At 41.6% G+C, this 14,657-nt stretch overlaps 1 protein-coding gene and 1 non-coding gene across 2 annotated transcripts; both read right to left on the minus strand.

Annotated features, from left to right (window-relative positions):
- Nucleotides 1-873: 873 nt before the first annotated feature.
- LOC149845644 (RING-H2 finger protein ATL57-like) lies at nucleotides 874-1,811 on the minus strand. Its single transcript, XM_089997690.1, has one exon. It carries the CDS (start codon nucleotides 1,642-1,644, stop codon nucleotides 874-876), a length of 771 nt encoding a protein of 256 aa, XP_089853816.1. The 5' UTR covers nucleotides 1,645-1,811.
- Nucleotides 1,812-14,346: 12,535 nt separating this feature from the next.
- On the minus strand, nucleotides 14,347-14,417 carry TRNAG-GCC (transfer RNA glycine (anticodon GCC)). Its single transcript has one exon. It is a non-coding gene; the product is annotated as a tRNA-Gly (tRNA).
- Nucleotides 14,418-14,657: the final 240 nt, after the last annotated feature.

The raw sequence follows: 14,657 nt of genomic DNA on the forward strand, positions 1-14,657 counted from the left end.
CCTTGGCTAACCCCTTAACAATGGGGATGTAAAGGGTTCATATTCAGATCAGATGTAGCCAATGCCATACTTGACTAATCCGATGTTGCCTAAACATATTGGTAGGGATGGCAGTGTCCCGGGTCAAGGGACAAGGTCTTCACCCCAGCCCCATCTTAAAATTTTGCACTCCATCCCCACACGGGTTTTAATTTTAACCTTCATCCCCGGTCCAAACGGGGCGAGGCGGGGCATGCCCTGTTTTCCTTCTATCCACTGCCATCCCTAAAGAGTATTTTTAGCATTTTACTAATGAAGATCGGGGCAAGGCGGGGCGAGGGAAAGCGGAAGTGCATCTCCGCCTCCATCCCTGCACGGATTTTAATTTTAACCTCCATCTCCGTTTCATGTCCTCCATCTCTGGTTCAAATGGGGGGAGGCAGGGCAGGCCCCGTTTCCCAGGTCCACTGCCTTCCTTACAGATTGGGATGGTGAAAAACTCATACAAGATCTGCTTTTTTACATATAAACTAATTTGGGTATTAGCAAAATTCAAATATTTGTCAGATTCGGAAGCAAAACATCAAAAACCATATTCACATCCTCTTATAATCAGACCAAATGCAACTAAACGGAATCGAATTCGGTAGGAGATAGGCTAATGTCCGATTCATTGACATCCTTATGAATGAGCATCAAAATGCTGCAACTTGAGAATCTATGGAAGTCCAACAAATTAAATGCAACTAAAACAAAAACGAACCTTATATACAACACTGCAATTGAATGATAAAACCTATGAATTGTATTTACAAGAAAACAAAACCTTTGTTTCTTCAAAAAAAAAAAAAAATCCTCTGCATTAATCCACAGAAACAGGGGGACTCAGCTGTCTCAAAAACTACAGCTCCTTCTTGGCTGTCCCTCCTCCACCTCAAGTCTACGCGACAAGCTACACCCGCTCCCGCACCTCCAAAGCCCAGACTCCAAGTCTCCGGCCACCGGAAAACTTCTCATCATCCCATTTTCCGGCAACTCACCAGCCTCCACCGGAGCGATTGCCGCCTCCCTGCTCCTCTCTTCCGCTTCCCCCTGCCGCTCCTTTGGAGGCGGGGAAGGAGGGACTAGAGCGGCGCGGCAGAGAGGGCAGGAGGTGTGGGAGGATAGCCACTCGTCGATGCAGTCGGCGTGAAACAAGTGGCCGCAGACGGGCAATAGCTTCGCTGTCTCCCCTTGCTCGAACTCGCTGAGGCACACCGCGCAGAGGGTTTCGTCCTTCGGCGAGGCCCTCTTGTAAGGGAAGGTAGGCAGCGAGCCGACGAGGCCCGGATCGAGCCCCTGGGACAAGGAGGGAGCGGCGCTGGTCAGCCGGGCTCCGGCCCGCCTGCGACGGCGGGTAGCGGAGTCGGCGGAATTCTCCTCGGAGAAGCGGCGGACGTAGACGGAGAAGAATCCCATCAAGGCGAGGGCGGACAGGAGGACTAAGATGGTGACGCCCATGGAGGAATTGAAGCCCGGGGTGGGCTGGTTGTGGGGATTGGGGGAGGTGGCGTTGTTGGTTCCGTTGCGGAGAGGTGGTGGGGAGGGCGCTTCTGGGTGCTGTTGCTTCTGTTGGACATAGGTGGTGGCTATCACTGGTACAGTGAGCAGCACCCTGCCTGTCATTGAGAAACTGGGAGGTGTTGGGTGCTGCCAATTTTTGTAGTGGGGAGAGGTGTGTGGGAGGTTTTTGGTGTTGGGTGTTGAGAATTTTGTGCAGAGCAAGGGTGGCAAGAGTCCCTGTAATTTTGTGTTTTGTTAGAGAGAGAGAGAGAGAGAGATTTCCCTCTATAATAGCCTGAGAATTTTGAGAGAGAGAGAGAGAGATTTCTCTCTTGCAGCCTTGAAAATTTTAAGTGAGGGTGGGAAGAGAGAGTTGGCTTATGGAGAATTGGGGTTTGAGATTTTTTTTTAGAGGGGACAAAATACTGCCGGTTTTGCACGCATCCATGGTTTAGATTTCATTGTTTTGAAGGAGAGACAAAGTATTGACACCAAAAGGCTGTTTAACAAGCCCATCAATTTTAATTGGTCCAGTTGACATCAGTAACTAGATTCCTAATACTTAGCTTGAATTTGCTTCTTTTCTCTCTCTCAAAAAAAAAAAAGGAAAAAGAAAAAAGAAAAAAGAAAAAAGAAAAGACCTAAGCTTTAGATTTGCATGACTACGATATAAATTAATCAATTAATCTTCATACTTGATTACTAAATTTCATTTTCAAATTAAATTTTTCTGGACTAGACCCACTGTAGATTATCAAACCAAAGGCAGAAAGAAAGGAGTAAAAATTCATCATGTATCATGAATGCATGAGTTGTCTTACCATCAAATGTTCTCATCTTTTTCTAATGGAGTGGAAACAAGAAGTTACCCAACTATTTGTTCCTACTTTGCATATGACTACGGGTGTCAACCCGTCGGTTTTACCGGGGGACCCGACCCGAACCAAACTCTATAGCATAGCGATAAATATTGCTAGATTTATAAAAATCTTGCTATAGTATCGCAAGAAATTGCCTGAAAGTTTAAAACGATAATTTCTCCCAAGATTTTCAAAATATCGCAAGAATTATAAAAAAACATCAATACCATGATTTAAACATGATATTTATGTTTTAAATGACTATTTATCATGAAAACCCATGTATTTTTATTTTTAAATTAACTTTATTAATATTTTCTTATAAAAAATATGTTTTATATTTTTAATTTATTTTTTATTGCTGAGATTTTGCCAAAAAAAACACAAGATTTATGAAAAAATTTCAATTTCTTGCAAGTTTTTGAAAAATGAGATTTTGCCTATAAAACTTTTGTCACTATGCCTATAGGGTCTGGGTATGGTGATAAATAAGAAGACTTGATTAAGACACGGGTCCGAACCCGAAGGTCATTAATACATGGTATAGTTTGTGAAATTTTATACCAGACCCGGATCCGATCCGAGTTTTGATTAAGACCCACAGTTTTTAAATTAAAAATGATAAAAGAATATGGTCCGGGTCTGGTTCATATTGTTTTTATCAGGTCTGAGTATGGTTTTATTACAGTAGACCCAATTAAACTTGGATCTAAACCCAATACCATACCCAAAAATCAGGTTCAAGTCTGGTTTCACCTGGATCCAAACCAAACCCGACCCGTTGACACCTCCAACATATGAGCTGCCCTTGCATAAAGGATTGGTGATTACGGGTGAGCAGAGCAATCATGCTATGTATTTTATTGATTAATCTTTACTTGACATTATTTAAGAGAAATGCTTAGTTGCACACATAAATTAAGCCATGATGTAGACTTCTCATCTTCTTATTTATTGTATGTTGCCTGGCTTCTCTCTCACACCTAACATTCTTATCTGACCATTTGGAGGGAGGGGAAGATCAATCGTTATCCAATATGGGAAGCGAATCGTTATCCAATGTGGGAAGCGTCTGGATGATACGAATCCGATCCTTCGTTGCATCAAGGGCTACCTCCTTGGACAAGTAAAGTAGCGGGGACCTTCCTTCCTTCCTTCCTTTTTTTTCTTTATGATGATGAGGAACCCTCACAAAAAAATGGATCACTCAATGGGCCCCCCCACCCACCCACCGACACTTGAATAACTCACCAGTTAAAGGCACACACACCCAGACCCAGTAGGAGTCGAACATGGAACGAAGGTGTCCGCACCAATGTTATCAGTATCATCGTATCGGCAGAAAATCGATACGCTACAAGCCTGAATCGGCTAATTTTTAATAAATGTAAAAAAAATACCAACAACTATTTTTAAAAATTATTTTAATGGTTTTAACATGTGTCTGATTGATAAGTAATAGTTTTTTTAGTATTTTTATATCGATGCAGGACGATTCTGTTGAGTATCGTTATCTGCAGATACGGCTGAATCGGTGGCCAAACATTCAGGGCCGATACCGATACCGACAACATTGGTCAGCACCTTCTCCCCCCAAACCCTCTGCCACTCGGGTGACAATAACAACGAACACCCCCCTTTCACTTGTCATGTACAACATCGAACAACCGCTTTTTCAGGGGGTTTTATGTCTGTTTCACTTTGTACCAAATTGATTGAACCTCAAATCTCTAGACATAGTTTTAAAACCCAGTGAACACGGGTCAACTCGGTGACTCAGGCTGGTGATGCTAAAATATATACTATCTATATTTTACTAATATATTAGATAATATTTTTTATAATATATTTAATATATAATTTTATTAATACATATAAAACCATATTTTTTATATAATATTTCATATAATATATGGATTTTTTTATTTTATAACTCAAAGAAATTGCACCGAAGACCTGGTCACGCTTAGGGATGGCACTAGATCGGGGGACAACGGGGCTCCGCCCCCACCTCACCTCGTCTGGACCCGAGATGAATTGGGTATGAAACAGAGATGAAGGTTAAAATCTATCTCCCTGCAGAGATAGAGGCAGGGATGAACTTACTCTTTTTCCCGCCCCACCCCCATCCCAATCTCCACCTAACCCCTCCCCGCTCCATCCCTAATCCTTTAAGGGATGACTATAGATTAAAGAGAAACGGGGCTCCGCCCCACCTCGCCCCCGTTTGAACCGGGGATGGAGGACATGAAACAGGGATAGAGGTTAAAATCCATCCACATGCAAAGATGGAGGCGAGGACGAAGGTTTGGATTTTGAAACAGGTCCGCCCCTGCCCCCAACCCGGTCCACTGCCACCGCCCCCAACCCGGTCCACTGCCATCCCTAGTCACACTGGCTCAATCTGCCATAACTACAGTCGTTATGCTATGCATTGGCTTGTGCACGTCCATGAGAATTGAACCTTGACTGCCCATTTAGCAGCCATGGTTCCACCCCAGTATACCAATCTTGTTGAAGTATATAATATATGCATGACTAGCCCATGACATAGGATGACAAGTTGCCATACCTAATAAGTGACACTTGAACAATAATTCAATAAAATCAAAGCAGGTAGCTGGTATCGATAACTTGGGGTACTTAAATGCAATACTATTTGTGAAACAACAAGCCTTTCGTGGCGGAAGACAAGTAAATTCCCTATACTGCTTAATGTCCCATCGTGATCTCATAAAAAAAGAAATCTTCAAAGTAGCACCCAACTTTTTGACATAATTAAAAATGCACCTAACATTTTAATTTTTTTAAAAAGCATTAAAATTTTATTTATATAAATAAAAAACAAACTTTTTGCAAATTAATTACAGTTATTGATAACCTATATTGGGTTAGTACAAAAATATTACCTTTTCAGCAACTAAGAATGTAATATTGATTAGAGCATTTCTTAAAAATATTACCTTTTCGCCGTCTTACTTAGGGATGGCAGTGGACCCGGTAGAGCGGGGCAAGGCGGGGATCGGGCAAGAGAAAGCATAAGTTCATCCCTCTTTCATGTCTTCCATCCCCAATCCAAATGGGGCGAGGCGAGGTGGAGCGAGGCCCGTTTCATCCTTGCATTTCTTAAAGATGATCACCAAGTAAGATGATCACTTGCATTTCTAATTCCTATAACATGATTACATGAAAAGAGTGCTCACATATGCAATTTATCATGCATCATAAAATGGTTTTTGTAATCTAATATATTATTATGTGAAAACATAATTTTTAGTAAATTACTTGGTTTTGACAATCATAAACATTGAAAATATTTTTAGGTAATCCTTGATTTTTATAATAAAAAATTCACATACTGTGAAAATTCTTGTAAAATTAAGGCTCTGTTTGAAAACTAATAGCGGGATAGGAAGTGCCATTTGACGAAATGTAAACTGCTAAATCCTGGATTTGGCAGCTTACCACCATAGTGACAAATATCATGAGATTTATGAAAATCTCACAATAATATTGGGAGAAATTGCCTGAAAGTTTAAAATGGAATTTTCAAAATATCATGAGACTTATGAAAAAACATAAACACGGTGATTTAAGCACGATATTTACATTTTAAATGGCTATTTATTGTGAAAAATCATGTATTTTATTTTTAAATAATTTTTATTAATATTTTATTATAAAAAAGATTCTTTAATTTTTTAATTTATTTTTTATTGCCGAGATCTTGCCAAAAAAATGTGAGATTTATAAAAAAAAATTCAATTTCTCACAACTTTTTGAAAAATGAGATTTTGTCATTTTTAAGGTTTGTCACTACGCTTACCACCTCTCCATTCTTTAGTGTAAATGGCGGCTGACTCTTCGGCCGCACACTACAACAACCATTTTTTCTCATAATCCATGGCGCCTCGCTTTGCTACAGGCTTTGCTCGTACCCTAAAGCACTCGCTTTGCCCCGAGGGCTTTGCTCGTTCTGCAAACAGAATTGGGTTTTCTTGCTATTGGACATCGAAGGTTTGCTCATTGAATGAGCGGTGCGATCTGCCCCCACCCAGGGAAAATAGTTGAGTGGGGAAAACTTCTCTTTCTTCCATTCTACCATTCCCGTCTCGAGGAATGACCAACCCTCTTTTCTTCGTTTCTTCATCGGACTATACAATCTTCGGAGAGAGGGAGAGAGAGCGCGCATGTATGAGCACGACCTACTCTCACCATCCCAAATGCATAAACACCAATCCCAGCTACCAGTTTTCAAACGACCACCACAAGATATTTTGACCAAGTTTTTGCCAAATGCATTAGCTCCTAGTTTCCAAACGGGGCCTTCAACACCTATTTGTTATATATAATGATTATGAGTATTTTTACATGTTTTTCATTGTTTTTTTCTTTCGCAGTATGAACATAAGAATTTTTCAGTAGTTTTCAAAAAAATAAAAAAACTCTTCAACTATTGTAAGATTTTTTTTTTTGTGAGGAAAACTACTTCAAGATTATGAACTTAGGCTGTCATCTGAGCAATTTCTTAAAAGGTTAGGCATTTATCTTAAATGAACTTTGATATTCCTCTTGCAGAACAAGGGATGGCAGTGAATGGGGGTGTTGGGGGGAGGGGGGGGCGGGGTGAAAAATGGGGCCCTGCCCCACCTCGCCCCGTTTGTACCGAGGATGGAGGCAGAGATGAACTTACTCTTTTCTCCGCCCTGCCTTGTCCCCAACCCAATCCCTGCCTTGCCTCGCCTTGCCCAGTTTGGATCAGGGATGGAGGTTCGATTTTTGAGAGGGGGTAAGGGTGAGAAAACCTTGTCCCTCAACCTCGCCCCGATCCACTGCCATCCCTATGCAGAACCCACTTATCAATATATTAAAAATGAGGACATACCTGAAATCAACCCGAGCAGCAGACCAAATCGCCCAAGGGCTCCTCAGATCCCACCTAGGCTAGCTTCTCCAAATGACTTAAAAGTATACTCATAGTATTGTTTGGAATGCATCACGATTTAAGAGCTTTCAGTTTATATTTAACTACAAGATTTAATTGTTATAATCAAAATAGTTTGGAATGCATTAGGATTTAAGAGACTTCAATGTCTTGAACTCCAGGCAGGCCAATGAATGTGGTGTTGCGAAGGCTGATCCACATCCTTATTCATCTAAGACATGACTAAATGGGCTGGATTTAATGGGTTAGGGCCTAAAACCCAGACCAGAACCCTGCCCAAGGTGGGCCCTTTTTTGAGGCTCTCCAGTAAAGCGGGTTTAGAAGACAATTCTATTATTTTTAGAGGCTCAACGTGGAGAGGGTGGTGTATGTTCCCCCCGGATGATTCACTGAATCCCACGTCTATGTTCGGGGCTTTGAATGAGCACCACGTATACAAGCACATGGGGCTCGTATTCCCGTGTATGTTGACATAACTTTGCATCGGACTCTGGTGTTGTTGCAAAGACTTAAGTACCCTTTCTTGCTATTCTTCTCATAAAGTGATGGTTTGAGAAAATGACAAAAATGCCCTTCATTCAAAAAAGAAAAAACAAACAGTTCAAAAAAAAGACAAACATGTCCTCCATCCAGAAAGTCGAGGATAATGTTGACTCTTCAAAGTTTTCTTCTTCTTTCTCCGTTCAAAAAAAGGACAAACATGTCCTCCATCCAGAAAGTCGAGGATGATGTTGACTCTTCAAAGTCTTCTTCTTCTTTCTCCGTAAAACACTGTAAAACCCTCTCTCTCTCTCTAGAGAAGAAATCAAGGGAGGCAAAGAGTTCTCCCTGGAGACGGTCATGAACATCAACCCTCTCACTCTCTCTCCCTTCTCTCTCTACTTCTGTGCACATCCAACAGACGATCCTACATTGCTCTATCAAACACCGACTGACATGCACACTGACTGTAGCATCGTTCAACTTGAAGAGTTGTGGAGTCTGATTCAGAGTTTTTGCCCTTACAGGAGAAGGGTTTAGGGGCTCCTCCCAGCGTGGGTAGTATCGTTCAACTTGATTCGTTGTGGAGCCTAATTTAGACTTTTTGCTCTTACATGAGGGGGGTTTGGGGGCTCCCCCCTAGCGGGGGTCCAAGGGGGGCCGCCCCTGGCGGGGGGCTCGGGGGGCAGCGCCCTCCAGACCAAATTTTTTTGGGGCCTTCCAACAACGATTTGTAGTGTTATCGGGCTTTTCTACAGCGATTTGTAGTATTTTCGGGTCTCCAACGAGCCCCACAATGATTTATAGTGTTATCCAGCTTTTCAACAGCGATTTGTAGTGTCTTCCGCAAAACGCTATAGCGATTTATAGTGTTTTTGGATCTCACTATAGCAATTTGTAGTGTCTTTTGCAAATCGCTATAGCTATTTATAGTGTTTTTGAATCTCACTATAGCGATTTGTAGTGTCTTCCGCAAATCGCTATAGCGATTTATAGTGTTATTCAGTAAGCAAATCGCTGTAAATCGCTACCCGAATTAGGACCAACTTGTCAAGGCTATATCTCTCTAACCGGAGGTCATGTTCCAAATCCGTAAAAAATGGTGTCTTCGTTATTGAGTCTAGTTTATTTCTGTAAATTTTAAGCAATTTCTATTGTCATTTCATTCCCCATTTTAACTAAAAACCATACCCTTATTATTTTGTGTTATTTGAGTTGCACAACACCATTCTCGCTTGACATCCACATCTTGATTCTGGCATGCTCCCTATTGGATTTTCCATTGATTTCTTCCAACCTTGCTTAGAACAAACATATGTCTTTCTCACCACGACACCCTGTGCATTTTTTGACCACGACACCCGGGACCCGTGCCGGGGGGAGCCCCCGGACCCCTCTCCTATAAGGGCAAAAACTCTAAATCAGGCTCCACAACGAATCAAGTTGAACGATGCTACCCACGCTGGGAGGAGCCCCCAAACCCTTCTCTTGTAAGAGCAAAAACTCTGAATCGGGCTCCACAACGAATCAAGTTGAACGATGCTATCCACGTTGGGAGGAGCCCCCAAACCCTCATCCTATAAGGGTAAAAACTCTGAATCAGACTCCACAACTCATCAAGTTGAATGATGCTACCCACGCTGGGAGGAGCCCTAAGACCTCCTTTCTGTAAGGGTAAAAACTCTGAATCAGACTCCACAACTCTTTAAGTTGAATGATGCTACCAACGCTGGGAGGAGCCCTCAGACCCCCTTTTCTGTAAAGGTAAAAACTTTGAATCAGACTCTACAACTCTTCAAGTTGAATGATGCTACCCACGTTGGGAGGAGCCCCCAGACCCCTCTCCTGTAAGGGTAAAAACTCCGAATCAGGATCTACAACTCATTTAGTTGAATGATGCTACACACGCTGGGATGAGCCCCCAAACCCTCCTCCTGTAAGGGTAAAAACTCTGAATCAGACTCCACAACAGTCAATGTGCAGGTCAGTCGGTGCTTGATGGAGCAATGTAAGATCTTCTGTTGGATGTGCATAGAAGCAGAAATAGAAGGGAGAGAGAGAGAGTGAGAGGGTTGATGTTCATGGCCTCCTCCAGGGGAGATTTCTTTCTCAGATAATCCTGCAGTGCAGAGACTGGGTCTTAAATAATCATCTTCGGGGCACTTAAGTCTTTACAACCACTCCTTTTCAAGAATCGTCATTTTTTTTGGCACCAATGGAGGAGAGGGTACTTAAGTCTTTGCAATCACATCAAACTCCAACGCTAATTAATGCTGATAAACATGGGGATACGAGACGCACATGCTTACATACGTGGTGCTCTTTGAGACCCCCGAACATGAGATGTAGCTAACTCCCCTGTTCGGGAGGAGGGGAACATATAACCTGCTTCGCTCAACGTGGATTAGTAGCATTAACAAACAATTGGATTTGGCACACGTGTTAAGCAAAGCTACGTTGGGATTTAAGCTCTTTGCTTTTGAACGCTATGCTAAGGAGTCTGCAGTCTGAATAAGCAGCCGAATGCATATTGGCCATCCCTGCAGGTAGGGGTGGGCAACAGGCTGGTCGGTGTAATGGGCGAAGCCGACCCGACCTGACCCTTCATGGGCCCAGATTGTTCTTTCATGGAAGTTCGGGTCCTAACAGTGATATCATAGCAGCATTTTCGGAAGTCAGGTCGTCTAGCCAATTGCCTTTGAAATGCAGCACGGGCATGCATCCTTCGTGATTTTGGTTCAGGTTTGATTCGACACTCGTATTTATTTTTTAAAACATACCCTATTCAGCTAAGTCAAATTTTTATCATCAGTGGAGTTTTTTTTATCATCAGTGGAGTTAGATCAGACACAACAATGATTTACCTTGAATCCACATGATTCAAGTTGATTCATGTTCTCTCAAAACATTTTTGTCTGTCACCAAGAGTTGAATGATAGTCTGACAGCTTGGTAGTTGTGTGGACAGTGTGGTTAAAATTTTTCTTCCTGCTTTCAAAAATTCATCCTGGTGGTTAAACAACCCTAAAATCTTCAAAAAATCATGCTAATTTGTCCTAGCTGCCTTAAATCAAACCCGATTTACAGATCAAACTGTTAGGAAAGTTTTAAAATATTAATGATTTCTACCAAAAGAGTTTTGAAAAAGTTTAGTCCCATATCTAAGAGAGAAAAGTTTTTCAAGAGGTTTAAATAGAGAGTTTGTTATCTATTCTTTACTTTGGTAAGCCTTGATTCTTTAGGTGGATTGCGGACGTTGCTGCGCATCGTGCAGCAACGGACGCACCGTTCGCGCACACACACGCACGCGCGTGCGTGCGCAAGGGCGCTTGAGGCGCAATGTGGCGTTTTGATGGCGCACTTTGCACTTCGCACGCTCGCAGCGGTACGAGGTGCATATGAGGCGCAAATATCCGTTTTGATTTTTTGGTTTTGACATATCTGGTCGTTTGAAAAGTTTTAATATCATTTATATTGAGTTTAAGGCGCTTTGTGACTGTTGGACGGTTTTGGAGGCCTTTGATTAACATTCAAAGGTGGGTGACCGTTCAGGTACCTTTTCGTCCTATTTTCAAACCGTCAGATTTATGGCCATTAATCTTATTTATCGCAAAACGTTTTGGCCTCTCTAAAAGTCTATAAATTCTTCTAATTTCGTCTTTTGAAACACATCAGAATCTCTGACTCTCCAGTTTTCTCCTTTCTTTCTTCTCGGTTTGGCTTGCAGAGTTCATGTGTGGGAGAGGTCATCTGTTCTTACGAAGCAGTGACTCTCTTGAGGTTCAAGCCTAGTTGTATCCTGGGAACTCAGTCGTAACAAAACCCTTTTTCGCATCTTCAGAATTTCCGGAGTGGGGCGATTGAAGTTCTAAAGATAGCGATCTTAAGAACGTGCCTCTAGGCTTGAAATCTCTTTTCTGAAATCCAATTTTCACCAGGTTGGTATAACAATTTTAGAACTTCAATTATGGCCTCTGGTTCGACATCCAACTCCATCAATCTGCTTAGCCGTAACCTTGAAAAACTCGATCGATTTGATGGGTCAAACTTCAAGCGGTGGCAATCAAAGGTATCTTTCTTGCTGTCCGAGCTGCATATCGACTATGTCCTCAAAAAGTCCTGTCCCACTGTCGTTGCTGGAGAAGTTAAGACAGAAGGACAGAAGAAAGAGCGAGAGAAGTGACATACTGACAACTACAGATGCAAAGGGCATATCCTGAACACTTTAGCCGATTCACTATTTGACCTGTATTCACCATTGGAGTCGGCTAGAGAGTTGTGGAATGCTCTCAAGATCAAGTACAATGCAGAAGATGCTGGTAACAAAAGGTTTATCGTAGATCAGTATGTTAATTTTTCTATTGTTGATGATAAGTCGATACTTGCTCAAATTCATGAGATGCAAATACTGATCTATAAGATCAAAGGAGAAGGTATGTATCTTGATGATGACTTCCAAGTTGCTGTCATCATTGAGAAGCTGCCAGATTCCTGGAAAGAATATAGGAATCACCTAAAACATAAAAATGAGAAAATCACTTTAGATGGCCTTCTTAAGGACATCCGAATTGAGGAAGAGACTCGTCTTCGTGACAAAAAGAATTCGAGTCCTAAAGAAGGTTATCCTAAAGTGAATTTTGTTAGTAACAAGGGTGGAAAAATCATGAAAACCCAGAAAATCAAAAAGAATTTTGTGAAAGGGAAAAAACCAACTGATAAAAAGAAAATTAGTTGCTATGTTTGTGGCAAGTTTGGCCATTTTGCTAGAGAATGCAGAGAACGGAAGAGGACTGGTCCTAAGCCAAATGAGTCAGATGAGAGGCTTGTTGCTGTAATCTCTGAAACCTTTATGGTGGCTGCAAATAAGGACTGGTACCTAGATACTGGAAGCACAGTTCATGTGGCAAACGACAGGAACTTGTTCAAGTCGTATGAAGTAGTGAGGGAGGGATGCAATCTCTTTATGGAAAACTCTTCTTCAACTAAAGTGCTGGGAAAAGGAAGTGTGGAAATTAAGTTCACCTCCGGGAAAGTCCTAACACTTGAGAATGTCCACTATGCTCCAGAAGTTCGGAAAAATTTAATCTCTGCAGATCTCCTGTCACGAAATGGTTTTAAGATTGTTATTGAGTCTGGGATTGTAACTGTGACCAAAGGGAAAATCTTTGTAGGAAAAAGGTTTGCCACTAGTGGTATGTTCAAGATGAGCATAAATGAAGCTACTACTTCAGTTTATATGGTTGACTCTTATTTTCTTTGGCATTCAAGATTAGGACATATAAATTCTCGTTGCATTCATAATATGAATAACTTTGGTCTTCTTCTTTGTCATGTTAGAATAGAACATAAACATAAGTGTGAGACATGCATTCAAACTAAGTTAACTAGACTCATGTTTCCTAGTGTAGAAAAGAATTATAAATTGCTTGAATTAGTGCATTCTGATGTGTGTACGATGGATAATGTTTTAAGTCGGGGTGGCAATAGGTACTTCATTACCTTTATAGATGATTACTCAAAATTTTGTTATGTTTATTTGATGAAACATAAATCTGAAGCATTTTCCAAATTTCTTCTTTATCTTGCTGAAGTACAAAATAGGTTTAAAACAAATATTGTACATTTAAGAACAGATAGAGGAGGTGAATACTTAGGAGAAGAATTTGATAAATTTTGTAGAGATAATGGCATTATCTATCAAACTTCAGCACCTAGAACTCCTGAACAAAATGGAGTAGCAGAAAGGAAAAACAGAACACTTGTAGAAATGATGAATGCTATGCTTCTTAATACCAGCTAGGGATGGCAATGGACTGGGGCGGGGCCTGGGTCCGAACGGGGATGAAGTGGGGCGGGGCGGGGCCCACATGGGATACCACGTCGGTATGTGACACGTGTTACTAACAGGCCCTGCCTCCCTGCAAGGTAAAACACCAGGTTGGGGGGACACGGCCACCCAGCTTTACGTGCCGCAACCATGCAAAAGCAACAACAGCCCCACGTGACAGCGGGGTTGGATCCTGGGCCTTCAGTTTGACACAGGACCCCGCTTACCACATGGGATACCACCTCGTTATGTGACACGTGTTAAAGTCAATCAGAACATGACACATGCATGTTAAAGTCATTAAAATAATATTTAAAAAATACAATTTTAAGATATTTTTACATTTTATGAAAATAGCTGATTCAGGTCAGTATCATATCGATTTTCTGGCAACACATATCGGCCGATTCAGGCCTTCCGGCCGATACTGACATCATTGGTCAAAAGCCAAGTTATCCTTCAATCTTGACCCACCAAATGCCCGGTCTGAGTTGACTAGGCCAAGCCAGAGGATGACCAAGCATGCTTAAACCAATCGAACTCTCAAATGAAGGATGTAGTATAAAAATGTTACTACTGTCATACGGAAGGTACACCAGCAATAGGACAACCTTTCTCTTTCTCGGGCCTATCCACTCTCTGACAAAAATAGTAGATTGAAATGCCCTTTTTAAATAGACTTATAAACAAAAAAAAAAAATTTAAAAGGATGTGTGCACCAGCCTGGAATCGAACCCGGGTCTGTACCGTGGCAGGGTACTATTCTACCACTAGACCACTGGTGCTGGTTGAGTTAATTAAGCACATAATAATTTATATAATACTATATAAACTTAATAAAGATCGAGAGCACATAGATATGTCGACGCTCGATGGTAAACTAGAGAAATGATATTAACTCCAAGTAATGCAACACAGGGAGACGCAGAAGCCCTAACAGGCAATAGGGTGTAGGGGGTGCAAACCTGTCAGAATCGGGCTGGATCGTTTCAGATCTGAATCTGAATCCAAAATGTAAGCAGTAG

The sequence above is a fragment of the Nuphar pumila genome, chromosome 2 (genome assembly GCF_984573655.1).
Source record: "Nuphar pumila chromosome 2, dmNupPumi1.hap1.1, whole genome shotgun sequence".
Lineage (NCBI taxonomy): Eukaryota > Viridiplantae > Streptophyta > Magnoliopsida > Nymphaeales > Nymphaeaceae > Nuphar > Nuphar pumila.

What these genes read in the sequence shown, in the direction of transcription:
- LOC149845644 (XM_089997690.1), bottom strand. Translation starts at nt 1,644, where the DNA reads ATGACAGGCAGGGTGCTGCTCACTGTACCAGTGATAGCCACCACCTAT.